The sequence below is a fragment of the Oncorhynchus kisutch genome, linkage group LG11, assembly GCF_002021735.2.
Source record: "Oncorhynchus kisutch isolate 150728-3 linkage group LG11, Okis_V2, whole genome shotgun sequence".
Taxonomy (NCBI): Eukaryota; Metazoa; Chordata; class Actinopteri; order Salmoniformes; family Salmonidae; genus Oncorhynchus; species Oncorhynchus kisutch.
In genome coordinates this window covers 53,822,458-53,839,502 of record NC_034184.2, presented here as the reverse complement: position 1 = coordinate 53,839,502, position 17,045 = coordinate 53,822,458, and the positions used below count along the sequence as shown (strand labels likewise).

Genomic DNA, 17,045 nt, shown 5'->3' with positions numbered 1-17,045 from the left:
TTGTAGATGACATGGAGCCAGTGGGTTTGGCGACGAGTATGAAGCGAGGGCCAGCCAACGAGAGCGTACAGGTCGCAATGGTGGGTAGTATATGGGGCTTTGGTGACAAAATGGATTGCACAGTGATAGACTGCATCCAATTTGTTGAGTAGGGTATTGGAGGCAATTTTGTAAATTACATCGCCACAGTCGAGGATTGGTAGGATGGTCAGTTTTACAAGGGTATGTTTGGCAGCATGACTGAAGGATGCTTTGTTGCGAAATAGGAAGCCAATTCTAGATTTAACTTTGGATTGGAGATGTTTGATATGGGTCTGGAAGGAGAGTTTACAGTCTAACCAGACACCTAAGTATTTGTAGTTGTCCACGTATTCTAAGTCAGAGCCGTCCAGAGTAGTGATGTTGGACAGGCGGGCAGGTGCAGGTAGCGATCGGTTGAAGAGCATGCATTTAGTTTTACTTGTATTTAAGAGCAATTGGAGGCCATGGAAGGAGAGTTGTATGGCATTGAAGCTTGCCTGGAGGATTGTTAACACAGTGTACAAAGAAGGGCCAGAAGTATACAGAATGGTGTTGTCTGCGTAGAGGTGGATCAGAGACTCACCAGCAGCAAGAGCGACCTCATTGATGTATAAAGAGAAGAGAGTCGGTCCAAGAATTGAACCCTGTGGCACCCCCATAGAGACTGCCAGAGGTCCGGACAGCAGACCCTCCGATTTGACACACTGAACTCTATCAGAGAAGTAGTTGGTGAACCAGGCGAGGCAATCATTTGAGAAACCAAGGCTGTCCGAGTCTGCCGATGAGGATGTGGTGATTGACAGAGTCGAAAGCCTTGGCCAGATCAATGAATACGGCTGCACAGTAATGTTTCTTATCGATGGCGGTTAAGATATCGTTTAGGACCTTGAGCGTGGCTGAGGTGCACCCATGACCAACTCTGAAACCAGATTGCATAGCAGAGAAGGTATGGTGAGATTCGAAATGGTCGGTAATCTGTTTGTTGACTTGGCTTTCGAAGACCTTAGAAATTTATGGTAGGATAGATATAGGTCTGTAGCAGTTTGGGTCAAGAGTGTGACCCCCTTTGAAGAGGGGGATGACCGCAGCTGCTTTCCAATCTTTGGGAATCTCAGACGACACGAAAGAGAGGTTGAACAGGCTAGTAATAGGGGTGGCAACAATTTCGGCAGATAATTTTAGAAAGAAAGGGTCCAGATTGTCTAGCCCGGCTGATTTGTAGGGGTCCAGATTTTGCAGCTCTTTCAGAACATCAGTTGAACGGATTTGGGAGAACGAGAAATGGGGAAGGCTTGGGCGAGTTGCTGTGTGGGGTGCAGTGCTGTTGATCGGGGTAGGAGTAGCCAGGTGGAAAGCATGGCCAGCCGTAGAAAAATGCTTATTGAAATTCTCAATTATGGTGGATTTATCAGTGGTGACAGTGTTTCCTATCTTCAATGCAGTGGGCAGCTGGGAGGAGGTGTTCTTATTCTCCATGGACTTTACAGTGTCCCAGAACTTTTTTGAGTTAGTGTTGCAGGAAGCAAATTTCTGCTTGAAAAAGTTAGCCTTGGCTTTTCTAACTGCCTATGTATAATGGTTTCTAGCTTCCCTGAACAGCTGCATATCACGGGGGCTGTTCGATGCTAATGCAGAACGCCATAGGATGTTTTTGTGTTGGTTAAGGGCAGTCAGGTCTGGGGAGCACCAAGGGCTATATCTGTTCCTGGTTCTAAATTTCTTGAATGGGGCATGTTTATTTAAGATGGTTAGGAAGGCATTTAAAAAAAATATCCAGGCATCCTCTACTGATGGGATGAGATCAATATCCTTCCAGGATACCCCGGCCAGGTCGATTAGAAAGGCCTGATCGCTGAAGTGTTTCAGGGAGCGTTTGACAGTGATGAGTGGAGGTCGTTTGACCGCTGACCCATTACGGATGCAGGCAATGAGGCAGTGATCGCTGAGATCTTGGTTGAAGACAGCAGAGGTGTATTTAGAGGGCAAGTTGGTTAGGATGATATCTATGAGGGTGCCCGTGTTTAAGGCTTTGGGGAGGTACCTGGTAGGTTCATTGATAATTTGTGTGAGATTGAGGGCATCAAGTTTAGATTGTAGGATGGCTGGGGTGTTAAGCATGTTCCAGTTTAGGTCGCCTAGCAGCACGAACTCTGAAGATAGATGGGGGGCAATCAGTTCACATATGGTGTCCAGAGCACAGCTGGGGGCAGAGGGTGGTCTATAGCAGGCGGCAACGGTGAGAGACTTGTTTTTAGAGAGGTGGATCTTTAAAAGTAGAAGTTCAAATTGTCTGGGTACAGACCTGGATAGTAGGACAGAACTCTGCAGACTATCTTTGCAGTAGATTGCAACATCGCCCCCTTTGGCAGTTCTATCTTGTCTGAAAATGTTGTAGTTTGGGATTATATTTTCAGAATTTTTGGTGGTCTTCCTAAGCCAGGATTCAGACACAGCTAGAACATCCGGGTTGGCAGAGTGTGCTAAAGCAGTGAGTAGAACAAACTTAGGGAGGAGGCTTCTAATGTTAACATGCATGAAACCAAGGCTATTATGGTTACAGAAGTCGTCAAAAGAGAGCGCCTGGGGAATAGGAGGGGAGCTAGGCACTGCAGGGCCTGGATTCACCTCTACATCGCCAGAGGAACAGAGGAGGAGTAGAATAAGGGTACGGCTAAAAGCAATAAGAATTGGTTGTCTAGAATGTCTGGAACAGAGAGTAAAAGGAGGTTTCTGGGGGCGATAAAATAGCATCAAGGTATAATGTACAGACAAAGGTATGGTAGGATGTGAATACAGTGGAGGTAAACCTAGGTATTGAGTGATGAAGAGAGAGATATTGTCTCTAGAAACATCATTGAAACCAGGAGATGTCATTGCATGTGTTGGTGGTGGAACTAATAGGTTGGATAAGGTATAGTGAGCAGGACTAGAGGCTCTACAGTGAAATAAGCCAATAAACACTAACCAGAACAGCAATAGACAAGGCATATTGACATTAAGGAGAGGCATGCTTAGTCGAGTGATCAAAAGGGTCCAGTGAGTAGAGAGGTTGGTTGGGGGTCACTGCGATTTAGACAGCTAGCCAGGCCATCGGTAGCAAGCTAGCATAGGATGGAGGTCTGTTATTAGCCACCTCTTGCGTTCCGTCAGTAGATTAGTGGGGTTCCGCGTTTTAACGCGAAAGGCATTAAAACGGTTCCGGATAGGTGATTGTAGCCCAGGAGTGATTGATGGAACTCTTCAGCTGGCTAGCTCCGGAATAATTGATGTTTGCTCCGGAATCGACGAAAGCTGATAGTCACACGGATAGCAGCTAGCTAGCTGTGAGATCCAGGTATGAATGTCCAGAGTTAGCGGTTGAAATCCAGGGACATGGAGAGAAAAATTGGTCCGGTATGTTCCGTTCCGAGCCTCGATGCGCCGTACAAAACTGGCGATAGATTTTCGAGCTAAAGGATAGCTGATGACCACAAACCGTGGTTAGCTGAATACTAACGATTAGCCAGTAAAGAAGCTAAGTAGCTTCTGATTAGCTTCTGATTCGCTTCTGGATTAGCTTCTGGCTAGCTCCTTGCTAGCTTCTGGCTAGTTTCTGGCTAGCTTCTTGGAGGATTACAGATTTGAGGTAAATAATACTTTTTTTATAAATGGAAATTGCGGGTTGCAGGAGAGTGTTTTGAAGATGAGTTTATGAAAAATAAAAAAATATATAGAAAAAGGTATGTCAAAAAAGTTGTAAATATATATATATACGGGGGACACGACAAGACGAGGACAAAAGACGTCTGAACTGCTATGCCATCTTGGTAACCACATAAATAAATGAAACAAGGTTTGATTCACTATTGATGTTTATTGCTTTGACCTGAACAAACTGGAAGAACAAATTTAACAAACAGTATTTATAAATTAGCCCCATTAATTAAACACAAATTAAGGCTGGTCAACACACCACATGAGAGACAGAGTTTTACTGTGTGTGTGTGTGTGTGTGTGTGTGTGTGTGCAAATGTATTTCTTGCACTTGATGCATGTGTACTGCATCCTCTATTTTCTGACATTCAGATTTTTCCTCCTGCAGGCTTCTGATGAGCTAGCTGCTGATTGGCTGGTCCTGGGGCTGGTTGAGGGTCAATCTCATCCTCTTCTTCCAACTCACTGTCAGACTCTAAATTGACAGAGACATGATCCTCATATTCAGAAAATTCTTAATCTTCCAAAGTGGAAGATGCTCTTTCCACACTAAATTCTCTCTCTGCAAATTTTTTTTAGTCTAAGGCTCTCTGAGCTGAGACTAATTTTGCCATACTGGTTGATTGTGTAAGGAACCAAACATGCAAAGCTATTTATTTGTTCTGTCCCTCCCCCAGTTTGCACTTGGCTGGGGTAAAAATATAGAATTCTTTAAAATGTATTGAAATATTGTATTGTAATAACATTGTGCAGGTTCCCCGCAAGATATTGTGTAGTTTCACACACAACAAAGGGTAAAGAATGCGAGAAAAGTGGGAGACAAGCAGAGAGGTAGAGACTGGCACAGGGAGGAGGAAGACAGAGTGAAGGCACACAGCAAAAAAAATCTTGCTTGTTTTCACCTACACACACACTTTCCCACACTTTTATTACCCTCGGGTCCAGTGGACCCAAACACCACATATGTCATGTAGATTTGTATGGGGGTGCACAGTGTGCACTCAATGAAAATGTGTTACTTTACATGTTCTTCACAGAAAATGAGCAAAGGCCAATGAGTCTCAGGTTGAAATTTTTTTATATATATATATATTTTTTTAAATTTTTTAGGGGGTTAAAGGGTTAAATTGGGTTGACAATATCTTTGCTAGCAACTACAACAAACAACTTGACAGAGCTTGAATAATGTTTTTAAGAATAATGGTCAAATATTGTATTATTCAGGTGTGCAAGACTTGCCCCAAAGGACTCACAGCAGTAAAGGCTACAAAAGGTGTTTCTAACATCAAATAAAATAAAATAAAATATATTGGTCACATAAACATGGTTAGCAGATGTAAATGCGAGTGTAGCAAAATGCTTGTGCCTCTAGTTCCGACCATGCAGTAATATCTAACAAGTAATCTAACAGTTTCACAACAACTACCTTATACACACAAGTGTAAAGGAATGAATATGAATATGTACATATAAATATATGGATGAGCGATGGCCGAATGGCATAGGCAAGATGCAGTAGATGGTATAGAGTACAGTATATAAAGTGGCATTGTTTAAAGTGACTAGTGATACATTTATTACATCCAATTTTTAATTGTTGAAGTGGCTAGAGATTTGAGTCAGTATGTTGGCAGCAGTACTGTCTAAGGGGGTAAATACTTATCTAATCAAGATGCACTGAGTATACCCTCCGCCTTTTGCCCTCAGAACATCCTCAATTCGTCAAGCATGGACTCTACAAGGTATCAAAAGTGTTCCACAGGGATGCTGGCCCATGCTTATTCCAATGCTTCCCACAGTTGTGTCAAGTTGACTGGATGTCCTTTGGGTGGTGGGCCATTCTTGATACCCCTTGGAAACTGTTGATCGTGAAAAATCCAGCAGCATTGCAGTTCTTGGCAAAAAAACGGTGCGCCTGGCACCTACTACCGTACCCGGTTAAAAGGCACTTACAATTTGTGTCTTGCCATTCACCCTCTGAATGACACACAGACACAATGCATGTCTCTGTTGTCTCAAGGCTTAAAAGTATTTCTTTAACCTGTCTCCTCCCCTTCGTCTGCACTGCTTGAAGTGGATTTAACAGGGGACATCAATAAAGGATCAATAGCTTTCACCTGGACTCACCTGGTCAGTCTATGTCATGGAAAGAGCAGGTATTTTTGATGTTTTGTACACTCAGTGTATATCAGTGTTGTTTTTTCATACATGTTTAATACATGTAAAATAAATAAATACATGTTGACCTTAGTGTTTTGTCTAGATTTGTAACACAACAAGGCTTTGTAACACAAGAAAATGTGGAAAAATGTAAGGGGTGGAAAGACTTTCTGTATGCACTGTAGATGGAAGAGTGCAGAATATCCAGAGCCAAAACACATTTTATACTTCTTAGTAGGGTTGTGCTCATTGTTCATAAACAATGCTCAGTGAGTGATTGCTCTGGAGCGATGTGCCTTTGTGAGTAAAGCAGGAATAAGCAACCGTAAATGTCAGATCCTCCGTCTTTGTGTTGTTTTAATGGAAAGTGTGTCCATGTGCCAAGGTCTTCTGCTTCTTTGGGAGCCAGGGTTAAGTAATGCCCCGGCTCCATTTAATATCTTGGAACCTCAATGGCCTAGACCCACCATTGTACTGTATGTACGGTGTGCCAGGTAAACGTCTTAGGCTGTGTCTCAAATGTCACCCTATTCCCTATATAGTGCACACATTTTGACCCGAGCTCTTATATGCCCTTGTCAAAAGTAGTGCACCAAATAGGGAATAAAGTGCCATTTGGGACATATGTCTTGGAATATCTCATATCTGAGGAATTTTAAAATGAATGAACAGTAAAGGTTACGGTTATTTCATGCGCGAGTACTGTATGGGCTAAGGTGAAATCAAGCATGCATTTCTTTCCTATCGAGTTTACTTACGTAGCTATTCATGGAATAAGTTTTGAAAGGTTAAATTCTTTCCAGATTCCAGACAATCTTGAACAGTGCACAAGATATATCAACGTATGGAATTTGTGTTATGCTGCCAATGGTAGCCTATGCCATGTGATAGACAGACACATGACTGACTACTGTATACTTTGGCATCACGAGGCCACTGTTGTGATATTTTTTTTTGTCACAGCTATTTGCCGGCCAGCACAGCATACTCTTATTGTATGCTAAAAGCCATCTATCTCTGCTGTGAGATGGAAGACTACTGTAGTGTGGAGATCAGCTGGACAGGATCCGAGAGTACAGACTTCTGAACTACTGTATCCGTTCTCCTGGGTGACAGATGATGGCTCCGTCCCAAATGGCACCCTATCCCCTATATAATGCACTACTTTGACCAGCGCCATAGGGCTCTCGTCATAAGTAGTGCATTATGTAGGGAACAGGGTGCCATTTGGGACGGAATTTGATATGTAACCTAACCTCTCAAATCCCCTGGAAGGCATCGCTCCTTAACCCATTTATTGTGATTATTCTGCCCAAGACAAGTGCATTGGACTAGCTTCTGCCTATAGCATCCTCCTGAATAGAGAGAGAGGAAATAATGTCTGTAAGAAAATAGATATTAGTAGTGCCTCTTTTGTCCAAACCGGAAATTAGGCTCTTGATAGAATCTAATTATGGCTTCGTATTCTAAGAAAACAAGAGAATAATGATACAAGAGAATCAGGTGTATCTATAGATGAACTATACCCAGCAGGATAATGAAAACAAACAGAAACAGTTAGTTAGAATGTAAAGATGGCTTCAAAACCGGTCACCATACAAGATAATAAGATTTGTTTATAGATCAACAATGTCAAGTAGGACCAGTAATGGAAAACACCAAACAATTTTTCTCTTCAAACAGATAGGATATGTCATTGATAGGTCATGAATTCTTGATACAATATCTCTCTCCTACCAAAATCAAATAGATGCATTTTGTTCAGTACTATTAAAACCATATTGCAAATACTGTACATTGGATATACACATAATCGTACAAGTCATTTAGGCTTCCCATTTCTTGTCCACATGCATGTGTATTGATTTGATTGCAACGGTGGGCTTGTAACTGAGAAGATTGTAACTAATTCTGTGCTCGTTTGAGCCCCACACCTTCATTTTGTTTGTTTGCTACATCAAGGATTTTCACACATGCAGAAACTACCTTACAAATTTTAAGCAGATATTTTTTCCCCTCAAGCAAGAAGTACGTCGAAAGGGTTGAGTAAGAAAATAGGAAAACAAGACAAACTGCACTTTTATACAGAGAAATGAACAATTGTCTCCTGGAACGTTCCTGATATTGCGAAAAGTAAACAACCCATATCCTGCAAACTCACACACTAAAATTGACATATTTTTCAAGGGGCCTTGTACAGATTAAATCACACAATGTGACCACTGATCTTTTCTATAACCTTGTAAAAATATTGATCAAGATACGAAATGGACTGATTGCTACTGAAGAGAAGTGTGTGTGTGTACTCATTTTTTAAAATCACAGCTATCGACTATACCAACTACTATGTCATTATTATATTCTATATTATAGACATCACAGCCGAGACCCTGCTGTTTTCTGTAGATTGCTGTTAGAGTCAGTTCACACAAAGGTTCACAAGAATACAAGTTCACCAGTTGCTCAAGGTGTTTTGCCTTTGGGAGACAGAGAGTGAGAGAGATTGAGACTGAGAACTGAAGTAACAGGCAACACATATTAAATCCCAGTCCTTGATCTGGTTTCAGTGTACAGATGGGCGAGACAGTGAGGCACTTTAATCCCCTCACACACATACTAATCATTACCAGAGTGTGTATATTCTTTACTTTACAATGTGTGGGAATGAAATATCAGTACTAGCTTCAAAAGGCATGGAATCTATTACATTGGATTGAGCACTGGGTAATTTACGCAATTTGGACAGTGACATGAACTTTATTTTGTACTATATGTACAGTACTGTACTATGCATTGATTCAGAATATCTGTTTAACCCTAGTAGAAAGTACATGGAGTTATATCCTGCATTATTACAGTGATAAACATGATTGAATGGGTTCTTTGGGGAAGGCTGCATTCTCTGCCTTACCAAGGTTGCATAGTCATTTGAAATATATTGGAAAGTGTAGGAAGGCTAACCTTGGCAATGAAACATTTGGACAATCAAGATCGAAAGGATGTTGGAGCAGCCTATTTTTATGTTATGCATCTTTTATTTAAACTGTCAAACTGAACGATTATTTCTCACAAGGCCCTTGTGAGAATCCAAATTCTGGCCTAGACAGTAATGGCACATTGCTTTAATAACTTATACACCACAACTTTCTCCCCTCCGAATCTACAAGGAATAGGGTGTTTGGCCATCACGAGTCAGAACAGCTTCAATGCACCTTGACATAGATGCTACACGTGTCTGGAACTCTATTGGAGGAATGTGAGAGATTTATTCCACAACAAAATCCATAATTTGTTTTTTTGTTGTTGATGGTGGTGGGAAATGCTGTCTCAGGAGCTGCTCCAGAATCTCCCATAAGTGTTAATTTGGGTTGTGATCTGGTGACTAAGACGGCCATGACATATGGTTTACCTTGTTTTTATGCTCATCAAACCATTCAAACCACCCGTGCCCTGTGGATGCAGGCATGGTCATTTTATGGCGGGATAGCCATGGAAGATAAAATAATGGCCAAAATAATGGCTTGCCCAGCATTTTTTACATCACCCTAAGCATGAGGGGATTTTTATTGTTTAATTAACTCAGGAACCACACCTGTGTGGGAGCAGCTGCTTTCAATATACGTTGGCTCCCTCATTTACTCAAGTGTTTCCATTAGTTTGGCAGTTGCCTGTATTTTCCAACCTTGCATTATTAGTTACTGTAAAGTAAAGAGCCTAAGGTCATCGGCCTATACGCTCTATTACTGCTTCTGTTTTTTCCATTGTCACCCTTACCCAAATAACAAGAGGAATACCATATTAATCTCAAGAATTCATCCTTTGATTTATTCAAGTCAAGTGACTCTAAGAATCTCTATTCATAAAGAAAAAACATTGGTAGTCATAATACTGACATTGGTATTTAACACTGTACTAACATAGATATCCATAGTAACATTTTAATTCCTCTATTCTTCTCCTCCTGTCCAGGAGTCATCAATTAGCCATGCAGTACAGTAGAAACATTGGTATTCATTGGTAACAGAGGTACTTCGCTATTCTTCTCCCCCTGTCCAGGATGGCTTCAGTTCTAAACTGTGTGGCCTTAGCCGAATAGTACAATAGTAACATTGGTATTCATACAGTACAGTAGTAACATTGCTATTCTTATATTCTTTACTCTGCGTCCAGGAGTCATCAGGACTGCCTTAGCCAACATGGACCGGGAGGCGAGAGAACACTATGCTGTAGTCATTCAAGCCAAAGACATGGCAGGATCAGTTGGAGGACTTTCTGGATCCACCACTATCAATATCACCCTCACCGACGTCAACGACAACCCTCCCAAGTTCCCGCAAAGTGAGTATAGATACCATGGCTGCATTCAGCAGGCAAAACGGTGTGTAACATTCAGAGAGAAATAAAACAAACATGCCTCTCTCACATCTGGAATAAGGAATCACATCAGACTATTTGTATAATTTATATCTGCAATGTTTCCCACCATTTGCGTGGCCCAGTTACTCCATATCACTTGGATTTCAAGGCTTAACTGTATCTAAGACATCTGCTATCTATTTCTGCTAAATACTAATTACTTTGATTGATAAACAGCAGTGCTTCTCAGAGACTCTTTTCGTGACTGGCATGAGATCCTTTTGAGAGTATTTTTAGTAGGCCAATTATAAATGGAGTGTTCTCATAGAAGAATCATGATATACTCCTCCTCACTCACACAGATAGAGCTTCAATATAGAAACTCATCAGCTTTAATTGACTGTCAGTAGGCTCCATCTTTAATATATAACAGATGTGCAACAGACATTATTTAGATGAGCATAGCATTGACTAAAATCACACCAATTATGAATCATGATTTTAATGTATTTTTTATCTATCCTATCATGTAATAATAATCAAATATTAATATGAACTTTGGTCTCAAAATGGACCTCATGAAATGCCATGCAGGCAACACCAACAAAAATATAGCTTGAACATTTTAATGTTAAGTTGCTGTAACACTGAACATCTGAACATTTTTACAACATATAATCAATAATATATCAACAGGGAATGTAGCTTTTTCAATAGTAGAGAGAGAGAAAATGGCTGCACCAAGCTGTTGCGCATACAAAACGCTGCTGGCACCCAGCCATACAATGACGCGATGTGATCTTGCTCACTCATTTTTCATAATAAAAGCCTGGAACTATGTCTAAAGACTCTTCACACCATGGGGAAGCCATAGGAAAGGGAATCTGGTTGATATCCCTTTAAATGGAGCGAAGGCAGGCTATGGAACATGGAGCTTTCAAAATAGAAGCCACTTCCTGGTTTAATTTTCCTCAGGTTTTCACCTGCAATTTCAGTTCTGTTAAACTCAAGGACAACATTTTAACAGTTTTGGAAATTTTAGAGTGTTTTCCATCCCAATCTTGTTAAAGTCAACACTATTAAAGTACCCTCAGACACATTTCAGGTCTAAATGTTGAGGCAAGCATTCCGACATGATTTCAAAGGGCATTAAGTAGCAATTCAAGGAGCATCTGTGAAGTCATTTCAGGGTGACACAGCTAAAAAACATAATCATTTGGACAATCAGCCCAAAATATGTCACCAACTAGTGATGTTAAGCTTTTTCTAAATGGCTGTATTGTTATGCTCATGATCAACAGAAAATTACCAGCTGTACGTCCCTGAGTCGGCCCAGGTTGGCAAGCCAGTGGGGAAGATAAAAGCCAATGACGAGGACCTTGGAGTCAATGCAGAGATCAAGTACAGCATCATCAACTCAGAAGGAGCAGCCATGTTCTCCATCAACACTGACAGGGAAACCAGGGAGGGAATCATCAGCCTCAAGAAGGTAAACAACAGAGTATTAAGGTTTTGTATGATTTTAGCCAGTAGTTTTGAAAGTAGCGCTCACAAGCCAAAACGGGTCCCCGAAAATTGTGCACAATTGTGTACAACATCATCCATTTCATGTGATATATATATATATATATATACAAATTAAAACAGCAAAACAAATATATCTATATTTGTTTATCTATTTTAATTTGTAAGATATGTTATGATTTTGTAAGTGCTTAAAGGACTTTTGAGAAACTTACCCCACCCACAATAGACTTCCTCAAAGCTAAGCTCTCAATATAGGGATGAAGGTCTTTAGATGTTGTACATATGAAATTGTGTAATTCCGAACTCTATCTATAACGTTCTGTTTCATTTTCTTGGACTCGACCAAAACATTTCCTTGTGCGAACATGCACGTGCTTTCTCGTTACTCGTATCACCACAATGGAAAGCACGCACATGCGCACACATGGAAATGTGTCACTAAAAAAGTGTCTCGACCCTTCTATAACATGCTATTTTCATACAAATAGAGATTTGGTTAAAAATAGCGCACCAATCCTGTTGAATCACTATAAGGAAGATGTTCAACCATTTGCACTTGCACACTCACCTTTAACGATATAACAACATAGCATTGGTGTAAGGATTGGTTGGAGGAAGTTTCCACCATTGTAAAAATCCACAGTGCACACTTTGGGAGAAGAGAGTAGATGCTCTATTCCTGTGTAATAATGCTGTTAATATTTTTGTAAAAAAATATATAACATTTTATATAGTACTTTAATAGGCTGCTTGCATTGTAATTACATGGTACACAAGCGGAATGAAGTCTGTTCCTAATCCTGCATTTTTTCCTGGTGCCTTTTTCCTGGACACACAGCCACTGAACTACGAGAGGAAGAAGACCTACACCCTTCAAATTGAGGGAGTGAATAGCCACTTGGAGCCTCTTTTTTCCTACCTTGGTCCTTTCAAAGATACTGCCACCCTAAAGATCACTGTGGGAGATGTGGACGAACCGCCTGTATTCTCTATGGACTATTACATCATGGATATTTATGAAAACGCTCGGATTGGTAGAGAGGTGGGGGCTGTAACTGCCAGGGATCCAGACAGCAAAAACAGTCATGTCAGGTAAGAGCTTGGAGCCAATGTATTCTCTTTTAGCATCCCAAATGACACCCTATTCCCTATATAGTGGACTACATTTGACCAGTGCACTGCATCCGCATCCTGGATAGTACAGGATCTGGTAACATATACCGTGTGTACTCTGTTGTGTTTTACGAGATACTATATACTGTATATGCACAGACATCATGCACAAATATTGTGCAGTTAATACTACTGTTTACATACATATACATCTATTCAGGTGCCCTAAGACATTATAATCACCCCCCCCCCCCAAAAAAAATGCCTCTACACCCACTATCATCCTAAAGCTTAAGGCCATTCAGCCTCTAAAAACCTTGAATTAATTTTCCCCTTTTCAAGAAATGAAGAGGGAGTTGTGACATAAACTCATATCAGATATATTACCCATACACCAGTAGATTGCAATCTAATAGTCCCTATTACATGATACAAGATCTTGGTTTGGTGAACCACCATGCTGTACATATGGGGCTTAGGGAATTCTTCAACTGCATTAAGCACTGAACCTCAGTCCCTTCACGTGTTATTGTGCCCATATCTCTTTCTACCATATCTGCAAAAGACAAGCTCTGCCCCTTAATGAAGAAATATGTATCTATAATACATTTTCAAGGAGAGATAGAGGCACAGACAGTCTAAAAATAAATAATAAGAATGGTTGATTCAACATAAGAATCTTAAGATATTTTAAAGGGATTTGTGGTAAACAAAAATGAAATCTACATATGAAAGGGTCTTGGTGGGATACCTCCCCCTCATCCAGTCTTACTGCTCTCTCACTGTTCTCCACCAGACAGAAAGAGAAAATGGGAAATGTTTGGAGGACATCCATTTGAACAGTGGAAAAATAAAATATAGAAAAAAACAACAATGCCACAGAAGAATATTCCCTGTGTTGGCGGTTGACGGATGGCATGTGTCAAAATGCAGTAGGGGCAGATAGCAGTCTCTTTCTCTATGATCACAGATGTTGTTTTTGCCTCATGTTTTAGCTATGTTCCTTTGATATACAAGGAAACAAGGCCAGTAGTCTTGTTTGTTCTGACAGTTTCATGTCCCTCTGAAAGTGAGACATTTAATAACCTGAGTCATACTTATAGGGCACTGTAGATGGTCTTCTTTCATAGTACTAACATATTTTTTATAAAGCTCTATGCTTGACTCACTTGACCTTAACACTTGTCTCCTACAAGGAGCATAGGTCATTAGTGAATGTTTGACAATAGAAAATGGCCAACATATATTATTACTGAGAACCATTACTGAATTAGTGGTGCAAATGAAATGAAAAGATAAATTACCAACCACACATTCGGTGTTCATTTCATACATAATGACAGTCTTATAAGGAACATAAACATATATGAACAAAGTTCTTGTTCTCTGTTCAAGACATCTTTTGATGCATTTTAATGATTGTGGAGAACCGGTGGAGGACCATTAATACAATGTTACTATCACACATCAAAACATTATTACACAAAACTTTCCTCTCTTTAAAGAGCCCTGGATAATTGCTTTCAACCAATTTCAGTGAGTCTTCAACATTAGTGTCCTGAACAAACCCATTTACTGACTGATTGAATCCCAAATGGCACCCTATTCCCTATATAGTCCACTACTTTGGTCAAATTGAAAGTGCTACTTACAGTGCCTTGTGAAAGTATTCACCCCCCTTGGCATTTTTCCTATTTTGTTGCCTTACAACCTGGAATTAAAAACGATTTTTGGGGGGTTTGTATCATTTGATTTAAACAACAAGATGCATTTTTTCCAATTGTAAAACAAACAAGAAATAAGACAACAACAAAAAAAACTTGAGCATGCATAACTATTCACCCCCTGCAAAGACAATACTTTGTAGATCCACCTTTTTGCAACAATTATAGCTGCAAGTCTCTTGGGGTATGTCTCTATAAGCTTGGCACATCTAACCACTGGGTTTTTGCCCATTCTTCAAGGCAAAACTGCTCCAGCCCCTTCAAGTTGGATGGGTTCCGCTGGTGTACAGCAATCTTTAAGTCATACGATAGATTCTCAAGTGGATTGAGGTCTGAGCTTTGACTAGGCCATTCCAATACATTTTAATGTTTCCCCTTGTTTCCCCAAAGCATGATTCTGCCACCACCATGCTTCACTGTGGGGATGTTGTTCTCGGGGTAATGCGAGGTGTTGGGATTTTACCAGACATAACGTTTTCCTTGACGGCCTAAAAGCTCCATTTTAGTCTCATCTGAGCAGAGTACCTTCTTCCATATGTTTGTGGAGTCTCCCACATGCCTTTTGGTGAACACCAAACGTGTTTACTTATTGTTTTCTTCAAGCAATGGCTTTTTTTCTGGCCACTCTTTCCTAAAGCCCAGCCCTGTGGAGTGTACGGCTTAAAGTGGTGCTATGGACAGATACTCCAATCTCCGCTGATCTGTACTTCTCCACAACTTTGTCCCTGACCTGTTTGGAGAGCTCCTTGGTCTTCATAGTGCTGCTTGCTTGGTGGTGCCCCTTGCTTAGTGGTGTTGCAGACTCTGGGGCCTTTCAGAACAGGTGTATGTATACACTGAGATCATGTGACAGATCATATGACACTTAGATTGCATACAGGTGGACATTATTTAACTAATTATGTGACTTATGAAGGTAATTGGTTGCACCAGATCTTATTTAGGGGCTTCATAGCACAGGGGGTGAATAAATATGCACAAACCACTTCTCTGTTTTTTATTTTGTATAATTTTTTTAAATAAGTAATTTTTTATTACACTTTGTAACGGCATTCAGAGGTGGAAGAAGGATCGGACCAAAGCGCAGCATGGTAAGTGTTCATGATGATATTTAATTGAAATTAACTGAACACTGAAATACAAAACAATAAATGATGTGAACAAAACGAAAACCGAAACAGTACTGTGTGGCCCAAACACTCACACGGAAACACCCACCACAAAGGACCAAGCAGCCTCGTAACTGGCAGCAGCAGCAGCGATGTCAGGACTCCTGGACATGTGAGGACGTTTTGGACGGCAAGGGTTGCTACACATGGGAGGAGATCATGGCTGGAAGGGATCGCCTCCCATGGGAACAGGTGGAGGCAGCTAGGAGGGCAGAGGCAGCCGGAGAGAGGAGCCAGGGATACGAGGGAACACGGCTGGCAAGGAAGCCCGAGAGGCAGCCCCAAAAAATGTGTTGGGGGGTCGGAGATCTGCTCCAACTTCCATTGCTTACCGGAGAGCAAGATGGACCGGGCAGGCACCGTGTTATGCGGTGGAGCGCACGGTGTCCCCAGTGCATGTGCATAGCCCGGTGTGGTACATTCCAGCTCCTCGTATCGGCCGGGCTAGAGTGGGCATCGATCCAGGTGCCATGAAGCCGGCTCTACGCATCTGGTCTCCAGTGCGTCTCAGTGCGCCATGTACGCCGGCCTCGCCATGTGGCACCAGCCTTACAGATGGTGTCCTCGGTTCACCAGCACAGCCCAGTGCGGGCTATCCCACCTCGCCGCACTGGCCTGGCTACGGGGAGCATTCAACCAGGTAAGGTTGGGCAGGCTCAGTGCTCAAGAGCCCCCCGTGCGCCTGTACGGTCCGGTCTATCCGGTGCCACCTCCATGCGCCAGCCCTCCGGTGGCAGCCCCCCGCACCAGGCTGTCTCTCAGTCTTCTCCCTACAGGTGCTCCCGCCTTTCCAGCGCTGCCAGAGCCTTCCTCCTGCCCAGCGCTGTCAGTCTCCCGTCTGTCCTGAGCCGCCAGAGTCTCCCGTCTGTCCTGAGCCACCGGAATCTCCCGTCTGTCCTGAGCCCCCAGAGCCGCCAGTCTGTCCTGAGCCGCCAGAGCCGCCAGTCAGCCAGGAGCCGCCAGAGCCGCCAGTCAGCCAGGGGCCGCCAGAGCCGCCAGTCAGCCAGGAGCCGCCAGAGCCGCCAGTCAGCCAGGAGCCTCCAGAGCAGTCAGCCAGCCAGGAGCTGCCAGAGCCGTCAGTCAGCCAGGAGCTGCCAGAGTCGTCAGTCAACCAGGAGCTGCCAGAGCCGTCAGTCAGCCAGGCGATGCCAGAAACGCCATTCACTCCGGAGCTGCCGGAGTCTCCCGCCTGTCCGGCACTGCCGGAGTCTCCCGCCTGTCCGGCGCTGCCGGAGTCTCCCGCCTGTCCGGCGCTGCCGGAGTCTCCCTCCTGTCCGGCGCT

General features: G+C 42.3%; 1 protein-coding gene across 1 annotated transcript in view; it reads left to right on the top strand.

Annotated features, from left to right (window-relative positions):
* Window positions 1–17,045, top strand: part of LOC109899535 (cadherin-18-like) — a 358,080-nt gene that overhangs the window by 301,365 nt on the left and 39,670 nt on the right. Inside the window, exons 6-8 of the mRNA XM_020494858.2 lie at window positions 10,045–10,212; window positions 11,532–11,719; window positions 12,596–12,849. Of these exons, the coding sequence (XP_020350447.1) occupies window positions 10,045–10,212; window positions 11,532–11,719; window positions 12,596–12,849 (610 nt within the window). The remainder of the gene's footprint in view (window positions 1–10,044; window positions 10,213–11,531; window positions 11,720–12,595; window positions 12,850–17,045) is intronic.